At 41.1% G+C, this 16,409-nt stretch overlaps 1 protein-coding gene across 11 annotated transcripts in view; it reads left to right on the top strand.

Annotated features, from left to right (window-relative positions):
* LOC119647762 overlaps window positions 1–16,409 on the top strand; it is a 724,584-nt gene that overhangs the window by 684,538 nt on the left and 23,637 nt on the right. For all 11 annotated transcript variants that reach the window (XM_038048883.1, XM_038048884.1, XM_038048881.1 and 8 more), the window contains one exon: window positions 3,898–4,233. In XM_038048883.1, the coding sequence (XP_037904811.1) occupies window positions 3,898–4,233 (336 nt within the window). The remainder of the gene's footprint in view (window positions 1–3,897; window positions 4,234–16,409) is intronic.

Below are 16,409 nucleotides of genomic sequence, written 5' to 3'. Positions count from 1 at the left end.
TTCCTGCATTTAAATCTTATTTCTGAATTAGCGGAAAACCCGAAAATATATAAAAATGTCATTGAGTCTTCTCTCTTGAGTATCTCGTGATAATGGTTTGTCTTTATTATATCTTTTGAAAGCATGACAATTTTATGATCTTTTTTTATTCCCAGGTCTTATTTGAGCTGCCTAACGCACATATATTTCACTCTATATGACCTTTCAGTCTTCAGTCTCGAATTTCACCTTTACAGGCATATCTCGTTCGCTCTCCAGTTTCAAGGGCGCAAGTTCATGTTTAGATGGTTCGAGAATAATAAGATTTCTGTCACCGAATGGTGCATTTCCTAAGTTTGATGAAAATAAAACAGACTTTATCTGGGTGTAATTCGGTATTATTTTGTTTAAATGATTTCCTCAAAATAGAAGCCATCTAGACATCAAGGCTTTATCTTGAGTGAAGAGGAAGGTTCAAAAGTCAACCAAGCAAACCTTCAATTGAAGTACGACTTTTAACACAACAGTGGAAAGGGGAAAGTACTTAGAATTATCTTCAACTAAGAGATAAAACAAGGTTTAACATAAGTAACTAAAATATTGGACAAAAGCCTGAAACTTGGCACCTATCTGCCATATCATACTTGTATTCTGTTTATTCCTTAATAGGGGCTAGAACATCAGCACAGTCTCTTTTTCCTACTTTCATTTTTCTCATTTCTCTTTCAATTTTATTAACAGTACACTTATGTGTAGGTGATATATCTATAACGTAAGCATCCATGACCCAACCCGGAATCGAACCCGCAGCAGGAGAAGTTGAGGTTTCAATCGACTCGGCCGTCATCATCATCAACATCAATTCTTCGGAGGATTCTTCTCTCGAACGCGGCCAAGAGTTCGCAATTTTTCTTGCTAAGAACCCAAGTTTCCGAGGAATACATGAGGACTGGCAAGATCATAGTCTTGTACAGTAAGAGCTGTAACCCTATGGTGAGACGTTCCGAGCGGAACAGTCTTTGTAAGCTGAAATAGGCTCTGTTGGCTGCCAACAACCGTGCGCGGATTTCATCGTCGTAGTTGTTATCGGTTGTGATTTTCGACCCTAGATAGGAGAAATTGTCAACGGTCTCAAAGTTGTATTCTCCTATCCTTATTCTTCTTCGTGTTTGACCAGTACGGTTTGATGTTGTTCGTTGATTCGTCTTCGGTGCTGACGTTGCTACCATATATTTTGTCTTGCCTTCATTGATGTGCAGCCCAAGATCTCGCGCCGCCTGCTCGATCTGGATGAAGGCAGTTTGTACGTCTCGGGTGGTTCTTCCCATGATGTCGATATCGTCAGCATAGGCCAGTAGTTGGGTGGACTTGAAGAGGATCGTACTTCTTGCGTTTACCTCAGCATCACTGATCACTTTCTCAAGGGCCAGGTTAAAGAGGACGCATGATAGCGCATCCCCTTGTCGGAGACCGTTGTTGATGTTGAATGGTCTTGATAGTGATCCTGCTGCTTTTATTTGGCCTCGGATATTGGTCAGAGTCAGCCTAGTCAGTCTTATTAATTTCGTCGGGATAGCGAATTCTCTCATGGCCGTGTACAGTTTTACCCTGGCTATGCTATCATAGGCGGCGTTAAAGTCGATGAACAGATGGTGCAACTGTTGTCCATATTCCAACAGTTTTTCCATCGCTTGCCGCAGAGAGAAAATCTGATCTGTTGCTGATTTGTCTGGAGTGAAGCCTCTTTGGTATGGGCCAATGATGTTCTGGGCGTATGGGGCTATCCGGCCCAGCAAGATAGCGGAGAATATTTTATAGATGGTACTCAGCAACGTGATACCTCTATACCTTGAACACAACTTGATGAACCACTTAGTGTAACTGGTCGCCTCCATAGTTAACGAATTCGGCTGTAATTCCATCGGCTCCTGGCGACTTATGATTTTCTAGCCGATGAATTGCACGGACTGTTTCTCCTAAACTTGGTGGTGGCAGTATTTGTCCGTCGTCTTCAGTTGGCGGGACCTCCAACTCGCCGATGTTCTGGTTGTTCAGTAGCTCATCAAAGTACTCAACCCATCGTTCCAATATGCCCATTCTGTTTCAAATCAGATTCAATCTTCGTCTCGGCAGGATAAGCATCGAGGTGTGTAAAGCTTCATCGTGCTGACTTGTTGGTAGAACTTGCGCGCCTGGTGCGGTTACTCCGTGTACTTTTTGAGTTCATTGACCTGTTGGTTCTCCCAAGCTTCCTTTTTCCGTCTGTCAAATCGCTTGTCCGCTCGCCGGAGTTCGTGATAGTCTCCGCGCGAGCCCGCGTTCTTTGAGACTGCAGCATTACACGGTATGCAGCATTGTTCCGTTCCGTTGCTAGCTACGTTCATCGTCAAACCAGCCGTTCTCACTCATTGTGCAGCTGGGGTCAAGTATGTTTGTGGCCGTATCCATGATAACGTTCTTCAGGTGATTCTGAGAATCATTTGTTGATGTTTCATCTCCAGGATGTCTGTTGCCAGCGGTTATTGTGGCATCGATTTCCCTCTTATAGGTGTTGCGGAGAGCTGTGTTGTAGATGGCTTCAGTGTTAACTCTCACCTGATTATCAGAAGGGATTCTGGGTGGTGTTGTTATTCGAGCTCGGAGCACCATGCCAACGAGATAGTGATCCGAGTCTATATTGGCCCCCCTATATGTTTTGACATTCATCAAAATTGAGAGGTGATGGCGTTCGGACTGCACGCTTCTTCCCTACTTGACTGTTAAAATCCACAAGTATGATTTTGATATCATATCTGGGACAGGCTTCGAGGGTCCGATCAACTGCCTCGTAGAAGGTATCCTTCTCCGACCCTGCAGTCTCCTCTGTAGGGGCGTGAACGTTTAGGAGGCTTATATTTATAAACTTGCCTCGCAAATGCAGAGTGCGTAGCCGCTCGCTTATGTTTTCAAAGCCGATAACAGCAGTTTTAATTTTTTGGCTGACTGAAAAACCTACTCCGAGCACATGGTTTACTGGAAGGCCGCTATAATATATGGTGTGGTGACTTTTCTCCAGGAAACCGGTCCCTGTCCAACACATCTCTTGTCACGCTGTTACATCAGCCCTATATTGCAACAAAGTATCGGCTTGGCAGCTACATCTCGGTACGGTATTCCTTTGTCGTGGCCGGGTTCATCGTTGTATTATCCATGCAGTCCGAGGCTCCTTCCGTGGTTTCGTAACCTCGGTTTTCCGTGTAAGGTTGTCAGTTGTTGGAGGACCAGTTGGTGAAATTTGTCCCGTTTTCAGTCGCAGGAGACTCGCCTTCATCCTTCTCTGTCTGCAGCTTTTCGTTAAGAAAGAACTCCCAGCGGTCACCACGTAGAGATGGAGATAGGTTTTGGTAGTAGAGCTTTTGGTGTTGGTTGAGCAGGCGTTTCCCAGGTTTTATGCTTCATCATGGGTACCAATGCTCGTTTCCCCCTGGAAACTATACTACCCTTTGACTACCGACAACTCGGCCATCGTATCGTTTTATTTGATGCCGAAAGCTAGCCCTGTTTTAAGATGCATATTTCATTTTATACCAAAATCCCAATTACACGTGTTTCCTTGTTGATAAGGTCTCCATGTGCAAATATGCCTCAATTACATTTGGGAATTCGAGCTATTTTCCGATGAAAACCATGTTACTTCTAATTGGTCTTCACTTATTCATCTGAACGTTTTCCACTGGGACACTTTACATCCCTCGCTCATAAATTCAGCTACATACATTCAATTACCAGATAATTTCCTAATGGGCACAATCATTCCATGAAAATCATATCCATTCCACATGAGCATGTAATACTATATATCCGCATATTCTCACAACAAAAACAAAAACATATTTCACCGTAAATAATATTAAATTTCCTTTATCCTTCAAATTTCAGCCGCCTCGAATCAACAGGAACAACAGCGACGTCAATCGCAGGCTGAGAGAGAGAATTGCCTTAGGCGTCGTGTTTCCGATACAGACCAGGATCGTCCATTACTTGAGGCTCTACTATATGATGAAAAGATAGATGATACAAGCACAAGACGTCGGCACGTGTGTAACGGTCGATTTTTAACAATGCACAAAAGACGTCGCAAGAAGTTAACAACACGGAGTCTTGCTCAGGACTCGGCTATCCTTGATGATGTCCTCCATGGTCAAGTTCAGTGTATATTAAATCAAGTTGGTAATTGGCGATTTAATGCGTTCACATTGGAAACCGTTACTGGAGGTGAGTACAGAAATTATTACTATTCCAATGATATCTTTCAGATACATTTTATAGGTACGATTATACCATGTTAGCATAGTGAGAAAGATAGGGCTCATCCAAAATATCATTTACTCTAGAGCCTACCCTACAAATTTATCACTACTCCCTACTGTTACTTGGAAGATGCCGAGGCTTGCTCCTTGATATCTATAAATTTGAGTCACAAATATTTCTGTAATGTGAACTTTATTGTTTTTCCCTAAATAATTAAGTAGCAAATCCTTGGAGAATACATTTAAAGCAAATGTGGAATGTGAGGTGGTTTAGGGATGGTATGTCAGGAAGAAATTCTTGTTATCTAAGCATAATTCTTCCTCCCCTTGCGAAGCTTTTGTGTTCTGAAATATTATCTCTTATCTTATTTGTTCAAAATGGAATGTACTACTTTATATTCCATATATTTATATAACATTCAACAGTTTGGGGAAAATTATTCAACTAAGGTTTAAAACTTTTAAATATCCGCTTATCTGCGAATGGTTTTAAATTCAATTCCTGATAACAGGCAAAAGATGTTCTCTGGCCACTATTTAATATCCAAAAACCAATGAAAAGAACGAACTTGTTTCGTTCCAAACTGCTAAAATCCACAAAATTAAACATTAAAAAATTCAAATGGTCCCCCTTCCAAATACTGAACGCTTTAAACAATGCTTAACTTCAGTTTTCGGGCGTGAATCGAATATATTTATTGTACACGAAATATTGATCTTTTGATCAACCCAACACCCAAGGTTATCTAAAAGTAGCAATCAGTGCGTCAACTACATCTACGCAACATCGTTTGCGGTTACCTGATATGCGTTTCAGCTCCCCCCATTACTTCCCGAGACGCTCGCGCTCATCCTCTACTGTACTGTGTCAAGTGCCCTTCGGACGAACCACGCGTCCCCTATCTTAGGAGAGAGGATTCCCCTGCATGACAAAACCAGTAATGCAATTGTCGCCCCTCCTTAATGTGCGACCCATCCTCTACGACTTCCGATCACAGTGTGTACGAGTGCTAGGCCGGCGCGCCGATCAATTTCGTCGTTTGAGATAGTGTCAGGCCAGCGTACTCCGATGGTACGACGCAGACAGGTATAACGAAAGCTTGAAGCTTTTAGGTAACAGTGGAGTTCACTTTCCATGTGCTGCCCCCATATAGCAACATAGAAAAAACACTAACACAGAGCAGTCTTAACTTGATCTAACTGCATTTCCAAATTTTAGACAAAGCAGAGAAAGCGAATCTAGCACTATTAATGCGTCGGGCAACATCCAGTTCGGTGCAACCGTCGACAGACCAAGGTTCCTAGATATACAAATTCATCGACGCCTTCGATGCTTTAGCCATTGAGGCAGATAGGGACAGTGCGATGACCCGCCAGACTGAGAACGTTGAGTTTATTCGTATTTATCTTCATTCCAACTCTACTTTTGTCATTTGGCAAGGTCCATGAGCCGGTGAGAGAGCAAACAGATCGGGGTAGTCGAGGTGTTTAAGGAAAGTTGTCATATTCCATTCCACAAGGCAGCATGAAGAACGTCACCGATGACAAGGAGATATAATATACACTCCCTGTTCTCTCTTGTTAAGCACATTCAGGAGGCAACTCGGTCGGTCAGTTGAAACCCAACTGACTTTATCGCAGGCTCTGTGTTCAAACAATGTGCCACCAATGACGAGGAGGTGCAAGTTGCAGAAACTCACGAGCCTCCCACCATTATCGTTACGGTTGCCAAGGCCGTGTTTACCCATCACATGTTCTAACAAGGTGTTGTCAAATCCCACCTTTGCATTCAAATCACGGTCGTAATATCACCTTTAGAAAGCCTCCCCTGAATTGCGTTTAATGGCTCGTAGAAAGCATCCTTCTCCATTATATCGGAAGTCTTCGGTGGAGAGTAGCTTTGCACAATTGTGGTGACTCTTAAATTGGCTCCCAGGTCAAGAGAGCGCGCCTTGCGATAGCCGTCGGAAAAGACCCGGCACGGCGGTAGATTCGCGTCTGCTATCACTTGGCTTTCCAGAGTACAAGAGCACATTGCTGCAAGGGGGAGTGTAGTACTCTCCAGAATCGCACTATTTTACTTCGCTTAGGCTCAGAATGTCCAGTTTATATCGCTGCAATTGTCGCTCAAGTTGGAAAAAGGGATCATTCTGAAGATACTTGCTACCGTTGTCAAGGAGCGTGTGCACATTCCTCAAACCGGACCATAGTCCGTTTTCAATAGCTAAAAGTCGTAGTCGTGAGGTCAGTCTCTATTTGAGGCGTAGTTGACGTTTCGGTGGCAATAAAGTTTCAAAATTTACAGATTACTAGCCCGCAAATTTCTGTCCTTTTTAGTCGCCTATTACAACAAGTAAGGAAGACATTGAGTGTGTTGCATATCTGTTGAACTCAGCCCTGGCGATGATCAACTAGGCTTCCATCTATGTTCTATTAACGTACGTCTAACCCCATCGCACTTTCATCTTTATGCCAACGACTGGACTCCTATGATTTTTCTAGTTTTCAGCCCGTTTTCTTTTACATTGAGGAAAGTTGGCCATCGAAATATGTCGCAATACTTCTGAGATATGTAACTAGCAGGTTATTCGCCCACCTTGATCAGCATTTGAGCAGCCATACACGATCAGTTTCCCATCAATCTGCCATAAGTTAAACCATCAAAGATTAACTGATAAGGAACTGAGGAACTGATATGTTTGTTATAAATAAGATAACAGAAAAAGGTAAGGCCATGCATTCTATTAAAAATCAGAACCATTCGGAAGTGATACTTCGACCAGCAACAGTATGACAACGGCACAGAACTGAGCCTATACAACCTACTGATCGATTTTATTTAAAAATTTAAATCAGGTCAGGTTCATCAATCCATCAATCATTACCACAAACGATCTGTCTGCCATGCCAGCTTTGTAACTTCTTCTTGTAATTTCTTCTAGATTTCCTTCTTCATTTGCAGAATGTTTGACATGAACATCGAAAGGCGTCACAATTCTTCTGAGATGTGTCAATAACTTGTTGCCCACCCAGTTTAATGAGAATATAGTTCAAGAGTAATACGTATATAACATCGATCCACTGCTATGAACCTATTTGATTCCATCAACTTTGCGACCAAATGTCTAAATTCTCGTGAGGAAATGAATATTATTTACACTTAGAAGACTAAGACCTTCGACACCGTAAATTATGTTACGTCTGGCCAAACTGACCACACTCGACATTTTTCTGTCACATGCTATTCGCCTCCTACTTTTCTAACCGATACCGCAACGTCTCTTTCCATTGTTGTATATCCCACTCCTTTTCTATTTTCTCTGACAAACCACTGGCAACCATCCTTAGTCTCCTACTATTTTCATCTTTCATCAACAACCTTCATTCTCCTCTTGCCATGCCTAACTATTTAAAATCCAGGATATTTCTTTAGACGGGGTAGTCGAGGATAATGGTCCACCATGATCTGAGTGCTTAGAGGCTATGCTTCTCTTCCCCACCACAAACGCACGCACATAGGCCTATTTTCCTCTGTAGCTTCCTTAATAGATCATGTCTTCATAAATATCCATATTTTCATAATGTCGGGCTATATATTGCTTCCTTCTTCTCATTTCGACTCAGTCTAATCCTGTTTAATACTTTTTAACTCCCTCGTTAGAAGCATTCTCCAGTTTGCTCCGTGGCCTGTTCTGTTCTTGTACTTCTTCGGAGAGAACTTCCTCGTTTACACTACATTACCGGTCTCCACTCTTCTAAACTCCCTTGCCTTCTGCGGCGATGCCAATCATCTCCAGAAACTTACCTGGAGCAAGATAGTCGAGAATTGCCTGATATAATTTAGTCACCTTTTTTCTGCTGAAGTGATCTACTCCCCAAAAAATATCTAATTGCATGGGGAGAAGGAAGGGCAGTTTACTCACAGCTTTCATATTCTGAACATCACATAAAGAATCAGGTCCAATGTCAGAAATACATTCAAATAAACACAGTAAGTTTCTTAAAAAGAACTTTTATTGAATTTCTGGTCCCAACCATCAACCTCACCTATTAATGTTCAAAGTGGTGACCCCGAGTTCAAAAGGAAAATTATCGTGTTCATCGTCGAGAATGCAGAGAACAAGCAATAGCCCTGCAGACACGGGTGTGATTGCGATCGCACAAAGATTTCCCGGTTTCAATCCCAACGACCCCAAAATTTGGTTTGAAATAGTGAAGGCAATCTTTGTAGGATTTAACATAACAGATCCACAATGCTGCCACTACGGGATGTCACCGAAGTCCTTGACATATTACAGATTACTCACAAAACCGCTTAGGCAAGCAATTAATAAAGCAGTTATGTGCCAGCCAGATGGAAAAAACGAAGGACCCCATGGAGACTACTTCTCCCTCTTCCCTCCAAGTTTCTCCAGTGTCTTGATGATACCACAGATCCAGAGCGGCTCATGCCAGGTCTGTGGTTAAAGCACTTGCCATATGCTCTTCAACCGATTATTGTGACGATGAATTGTCTGCCATTGCAAACTGCAGTCAACCTAGCTAATAAAGTCTACGCGGCACATCCGTCAAGTAATGCGGAAGCAACATCAGATATAATAACATCCACGCAACCAACAATCAAGTCAACTCTCAGTTACACGCGGCCAAACAGGAGTCCCACCCCATGAGTTCTTTTGGACGTAAAGATCAACCCTCTCATTCCCAATCGTGGTCACAGCCCAGATCTGATAATCTTCGTCCCCCAGGTATATGGTGATATTACTGGAGATTTGATGCCGAAGCGACCAAATATATGAAACCGTATTACCGGACTTCGGGGAACGCCAGGGGGTGTCATTACAGATAACTAGCAGCGCCGTTTCATCCTTTTCATGCCACCTGTTTATGCTCGACCAAAATACGAAATTGGTAGACCCCGACGCAAAACTACGATTACTGACCAGCAGGGCAGTAGGGATATTAAGTTGTTTGAACCTTAACATTATTTAAGGAGCACGTTTCTCGGTATATACGGAACCTGTATATAGTTCAAAAGTCTTTTTTGTCGGCGACACTATCTGCTTTCAACTCGTTGGGTCTTGGTTTTGTTATTCTCCTTCTCTGTTTGCATCGCTGGAAGGTTTGCGTTCTCCACAAACTCCACAAGGGAGTAGCACGGTGGTTTAAAGGATCCCTTAAATCTTTTTGTGGTACCAACTAGTCTGTATATCCTTTCTGACTGACCATGTTTGCAATATCACCCAACTCCACTGGCTACCTGGTCTTACAATTTAAATACATAGTCATTGTTACAAATGATCCGACTATGGGAATTAATAAAATTCAAAAAGAAATTCCACCCCCAAAATTCCAAATCCTCTCACCAAGACCTCTGCTCCCATGACGCTTTTCTAGCCAGGACTAAATTCAACAACACATTTTTGCATGCAAATTGAACGTTTAATTAAAATTTCATCAACTTCTGAATTGATGCCAAATACTTAAAGTCAATAAAATTTTCATATTTTCACAGTCTTTCCCCCATTCACACAAACCACAGTGAAAAGCAAAAACCTTCAATTATTCAGACTAGACTAATCGACGAACGACCTCTCCTGAAGTTTACCAAAAGTTTGACAAATAAACCACTTTAATATTTTGGTACACATTCAACTTTCACAAATTAACTAAGCAATTTAATTGGAATCAAAATGCAAATGGAGCATTCGCTGTTAATTGACAAAACTGTAAAGAGGATAACAACATAAAAATTTGAAACACTGAAAAAAGGATGCGTATGAATAGGATTTCCTTCATTAGCGATGGTTAATGGGAAAAAACGTTGAATTTATCATCACACTCAAAAACTGCACCTATGAGTAGCATTACAGGCATTTTGAGGAAGTGGATTTCAGGAATGGTCGAAAATCCACGTATCCTACGGGAAACTGTATATCCTCTGAACGAATCAGTATGAAAATGAATGAGGCCAACTCGTTAATTATCGAAAGTGATATCGATTTTTCATTTAATTAGGGATGCCTTGCATGCACCTTTGTTACTGAATAGTGAAAAGTTTTGGTAGGCAAGGGTATGAACGTATATTTTTTCAATTGGATTGACACATTTTGGAACAGAGAAGTCGTAGGGAAATGTCATGCAAATTTACCAAAAAAAAATTAAAAAACTGGTTTCCCATAAGTGAGCCTGGCGAAAATAACAAAACTGTATTCAAAGATTTTAATTTAATTCTTATAATTTCACAAAAGATCATACATTCCCTACCAATCAAAAACAAGTTTAACAGTTTCGTTTGATGACTTAGATAAGGGTACAGTTTCGCCAGGATATCTTTAGATTTACCTCTAAGATATGATATAACCGTGGCTAACCACTTTGAATTAAGATATCATACAACCTCCAATGTATCTGATTAGTTGAAAGTATGCACGCTATGCTTACTACTTATGGAGATAGTTTTGACCCATACGTGTCACCGTTGCTGCTTTTTAAGGTTTTGTGTAAACACAAAACCTTATTAGAATCGATTCGATGTCTGTCTGTCCGTCTGTTTGTCTGTCTGTCTGTCTGTCTGTCTGTCTGTCACAGCCGATTTATTCGGAAACCGCTAGACCGATTGTCACGAAAATTGATAGGAGTATGTGATCTACCATTCCCTTTACATGCAGCAACTGACGCCATTTTGTCTTAAGTTTAAGGGGGGCTCCCCATACATGTGAAAAGCGGGTGCAAAATTTTTTTTCATAAAATGCGGCCATGTGGGGTATCAAATGAAAGGTCTCAATTAGTACTTTTTGAAACTGGTTCAATATTTGATATTGGGTGAAACATAGTGGAGTGAGGGCTCAAAATATGACCATCGAAAAGTGTAACAGGTCTCGTTCTCAGAACCTATCCAACCGAAAAATCTGAAAAAAATCGCAGTAGTGCATCTCTATGAAATCTAGGCCTCAAAATATATCCGGTTCCGATATCTGCAGAAATAAAGTCAATAATAGTATATTTCCACATTTTAGATATTTATCCGGCACCCCCCTTATGTTCATCGCAGAAGTATAAAATTTAGCATAGGTATAATGAAGAATATGGTGCACAATTTGGTAAAGTTTGAAGAAAATCAAACCATTATTAACAAAGTTATAGGGGGTAAAACTTTACAATTTTTCGTGAATTTCGTGCACTCTACAACCTGCATGACGTAATCATCACATATCAATTCGTCAATACCACAACGAAGTTCGTATGAATTGGGTGGAAAAGGATTATTTTGTTTTAGTTTTTTAGTCATTTTTATATGAATATCAATTATTCCAACGAGACATGTGTGCATGTAGGTATATAGTATATGCGTGCTAATGGACTTTGCGGGTAGTGCCTAATTCAGGTAGATATAAGAAGTAAATCGGAAATATGGGTACGATCAATTTATATACGTGCCTATATGTGTACAGTATTCGAAAATAGGCAGTTTGTTTGTTTAGGGTGAGTGTAACATCTACGGCTGTAATATGTACGTATGTCTCGTAGTTTTGTAGCTGTATACGGATAGAAAAATGTGCGTTGAAATTTCTTAGATAAGATGAACACAAAACCTTTATACCCGAAGCGCGAGCTTCCGGTATTCCGACTTGTTTATTGTTTTCCCGAAAAAATCTCACCGTCCATATTAGAGATAAAATTATAATTAAAGATGCATGCCGGTTATAGGGACATAATCCTAATACAAATGTACAGTAAAACATTCCTGGTGCTTACCCTTGATAGAAGTTTGAAACACGTTGGAGTAAGAAAGTAAACTGGGAGAGTGTGACTAGGACGTACGGCTTAAACCAGCAACTGATTTCTTGGTACACTGACGGATCCCTTACAGGAAAGGGAGCGGGTGCCGGTGTCATTGGGCCAAGTAAAATGTACTTGGAGCCAATGGGTAGGTACACTAGCATATTCCACGCGGAAATATACGCCATAGACAGATGTGCCTCCTTTAATCTCCAGAGGAACTACAGGGGGCAGAACATAGCTTTTCTCACCGATAGTCAAGCAGCGATTAAGGCACTTAGGTCCAACCAGGTGAACTCTAAACTGGTATGGGAATGCCTGAGAGACTGAATACACTCGGCTCGTCCAACAAGGTCTGGATACTCTGGGTTCCACGCCATGCTGGGTTGCAAGGCAATGGGGCAGCGGACGAACTAGCCAAGAAGAGAGCAAGGATGCCATTACACCGGCCAGAACCCTCCTGTGGAATCGGAAACATTATGAAATGAAGAGGAACGGTTGAGGGAACTATACTGGGCGGGCCTACCAGGGATGGAGCAGTCTAGGCTGCTTATTGGGGAATACGAACCCATGTGCAGTAGGTCGAGGCATCTGGGAGAACACTTAATACCAGATTCAAAGTTGAAAGATCTGGAAATAGGGAATATACTAAAGTTCCTGCCAGTTATAGGCTTGCTTGAGATACTATGATTCATAGGTACACTATGACCAACAAAAGGGGCACAATAGTTCTTTAAGGACGCGGTTCAACTTTCCCTTAACATAATAATAACACCGCTGATAGTCAAACTAGTTTTAGTTCTATAGAGAAACTACTGCGTGATTACTGGACGATTCATTATCGGTTGACTTATTTAAGGGGTTTATTATCTAAAGTTGTGTTTTCTCTTTCAATCGTAGTATAATTTTCGCTGACTTTGACTTTGCCAGGCTCATTGGCTCAAATTATGTTTAGTAACCCTCTATGCTGGAGCTTGATACTTCCCAATTTCAAAGCATTTTAGTACATTCCTAATTTTGTTGAGTAATAATGTCGAGGATAATGCAATTCCAGTTTTCATTAGTTCGTCAGGTATCATGTCGTCCTATTCCTTCAGAAAAAGAAGCAAACAATTAAAATCGCCGCAAAATTACCTAAAAATGAGATTCCCCCATATTTTCCCCGAATATTTGAGTGTTATTCGAAAATTCTAAATAGTATAGCCTCCCAGAAGCCAATCAGGTATATTTTTGGCAGTCATTATATCTGATAAATTCTGAATAGAACTGAGTTCTACCTATCCTTTTGGAAAACGACTGCGATGAAAAAGGCGCTGTCCCTGTCAGTGATAGCTGTCGAGATTGAAGCTATTTACGTATCTCGGATAAAATTGCACTATTTCATTGCTCCATTCGTCAGTGCAACTTAGCTGTAATGGTGTTTTTTGGGATCGATGCATCGACGAAAGTTGCAAATCCAAAATCTTTCACCCTGTAATTCTCTATGGTTCTGCGTGTGGCGGACTAACTTAGACAATGAACAACGACTCGCGGCAATGGAAACGAGAATGTTGTCTTTGATCAGAGGCGGAGCACTGAATCGCTGAAGATATCCGCGATTAAAATGGGATTGCACTCATCATGGAAAAATGACGACCGGAACATCTTAGATGGCATGGTCATGTAATTTACATTGAATGGAACTCAGTAGCTACAATCTGAAATTGGTCCTCTATTTGCCGAAATCTTCACCTCCTCCACACTTCTTCATCTTCCGAGCAGAACGGCATATGATCCGTGTTATCCAATAAACCCTCTCATCTGTTTTGGAGTTTTCCATCTGTTCGTTTACGTCCCGTTCTGCCCTTCATTAGGAACTCTTCTGTCATGCACCCACTCTGCATAATCAGCTGACCAAATCTGAACTATGTGCTGTTTTAATCGTACCATTGAACCTAATTTGTCATGGGTCTTCTGAGCCGTCGATGTTGGAAGGCATTTTTACCCACATTACGTTCTATTCATTGTCCATATTTCTCGGCAAGAGCTCTGAAAACCGCTCCTGGACTCAGATATGGACCCCATGATAATTATTTTTTTCTGAACAGGTAATCAGCCCGCAAGAATAGGCCGCAGAATCAAAGGGGAGGAGGGATGGGGCGGATACCCATTCACCTGGGTGCATGGAGCCCAATATTAGGCAAATCCAAATCCCTCTAACCAACAATCGAAGGTCTCCTACTCATTTACCATTCTTCCAGACCTCAACCTCCTGAGGCGCAGACTATTATGTCTCCTCCCCTTGCCTTGGCATCTCAGGCCATTAGATTGACGAAAAGTAGCATGACCATGCGGTGGCCATATCACACAAGATTACATGAAATAGCTTTGTGTGAGCTACGATAAAATGGGTACATACCAACCAACGAAGACGAACAAAAAAGTAGAATCTGAATTAGTTGTGAGGCACCTAGTGCCGAGTGTCGCTCTGATGTGTTTTATTCTAGCTAACAAATTTGCAGACCAAATAATGAGCTGAATATTAAGCTGGTCAACAAAACCGATGGATGGACAAACTTCTGAGAGAAGGAAGTTAAATCAGGTGTCCGCAGAGAGAGTAGGAGCGAGCGATGCAGGTTTTTAAGGAAATGAGGCTCAATGCATAGGTGATGCACATGTCCGCCAGAAAACCTAACTATTAGAGGAACACACAGTGAACTATCTAATCATCGACCTGAAGAATTGCCTAAAGGGCGAAAAATAAAACTGATTAGGATAAATAGCAAGCCTGCAACGAAATTTAAAGAAACTTTATATCTATCAGCTGCTGATATATGCTTGATATTATTATACTCTGCTCAGAGACGAACACAATTTTTCGGTGAGTGTCTAAACAATTGTGACAGGGCAACTAAAAAGCCATAAGTTACCATGCATTGTGTGTTCTTAATAAAAATATTCAGGGATTTTTACTTAGTGAAGGAGGATTCACGGCAGCCATAGTCGTTGGTCGATAAATAGTAATACCTTCAGTAGTTTGAGAAGAGCTTCTGAAAATTTGCTCTTCGATATGGAAAAACAAAGTTTTGGCCCTTAAAGCAAGTATAATAAGGCCTTCAAGCCTGAATATATAAGAGGGGCACATTTACTGAATTGTGTGGAGCAAGCATTACAAAAGATATCTTCCCTGCTTGTCCGGTACAAAAATTAAGAAGTAATACCAAAACAGGAGCGCCACTAGGAAAAGGTATTCCTTCCCCATTTACTGTAGATGGAGATAGAAATTCCAAAAATATCTGTGGTGACACCAAGGAGAAACCACTTATTTCTAGCAAAAAAAGCTGCTGGCAATCATTAAAAAGAAAGTGGATTTAAAGAAAGCTCCAGAGCCTGACCTCATCGTGGTTAAAATATTGGGGAACTTCCGGGAATCACAACCACTTTCGTGGCCTACATCTTTAATGGAATTTTACGACTCATCTACTGCCCTAAAACATACAAAATTTCAGAGATTACCATGATTCCTAAATTTCGGAATGATCAGACCTAACCAGCATCCGACAAACCGTACAACTTCTCAAAATCGTTTACAAAAAAATTCTAGTTTCCAAAATCACATCATGGAAAATAAAGTAATTTTTCATAACAAGTTCGGCCTTTGAGAGAAATCTAATCCAATCCAATAGGTTCTTAGGATCCTCCTTGAAACAGTTGCTCGGCCGTGACAGAAGGTTTGGACAAAGTGTGTTGCTACCGGTATAGTTGAATGTAATTTTGAAATCTTTCCTCTTGGAGCTCAAATTCAGAGCAGAACAGAAGAGCTTCATATTTTTTTTTATTACAATATTGAAACTGGACCCTCCCAAGGCAGCGTCCTAAGATCGAGAGTCTACCTCATCTGCATTTCGGACCAACTAACTGCCCCCCACTTGAAAACCTCAACCATTGCAGATAATGATGCTATTTTAAGCATACTCTCTAATCCTCAAGGTGCATGAAACATTCGATGAAACTACGTTGGGCAAACTGAAAATTGATTTACCAAATCAAAGGTTGCAGTCGATGACATAAAGCCCCCTCAAGAGAATCAGAGAGGTAAGCACCTAAATGGAGGACTAACGTGAAGGACACATCTCGAGACAAAGGTCCTCCAAATAAAAAAAACATTAATTGACTTCTAAATAAAAAGTACCTAACTCTACTTAAGAATAAACGCCTGTACTACAAACCTGTCAAAATTCCAATCCGAACTTATTGAGTTGAACTTTTAAGTTCAGCGTGCACGAGGTGCTACAAATGGGCCAACCCAAGCATAATACAGACCTTGGTATATGAGCAATGAAAACATTCAAAGATACCTCGAAATTGCGACAACAAAAG

Source organism: Hermetia illucens, chromosome 2 (genome assembly GCF_905115235.1).
Source record: "Hermetia illucens chromosome 2, iHerIll2.2.curated.20191125, whole genome shotgun sequence".
Classification (NCBI taxonomy): domain Eukaryota; kingdom Metazoa; phylum Arthropoda; class Insecta; order Diptera; family Stratiomyidae; genus Hermetia; species Hermetia illucens.
The sequence above is the reverse complement of the archived record's forward strand: the minus strand, read 5'-3'. Positions and strand labels throughout refer to the sequence as shown.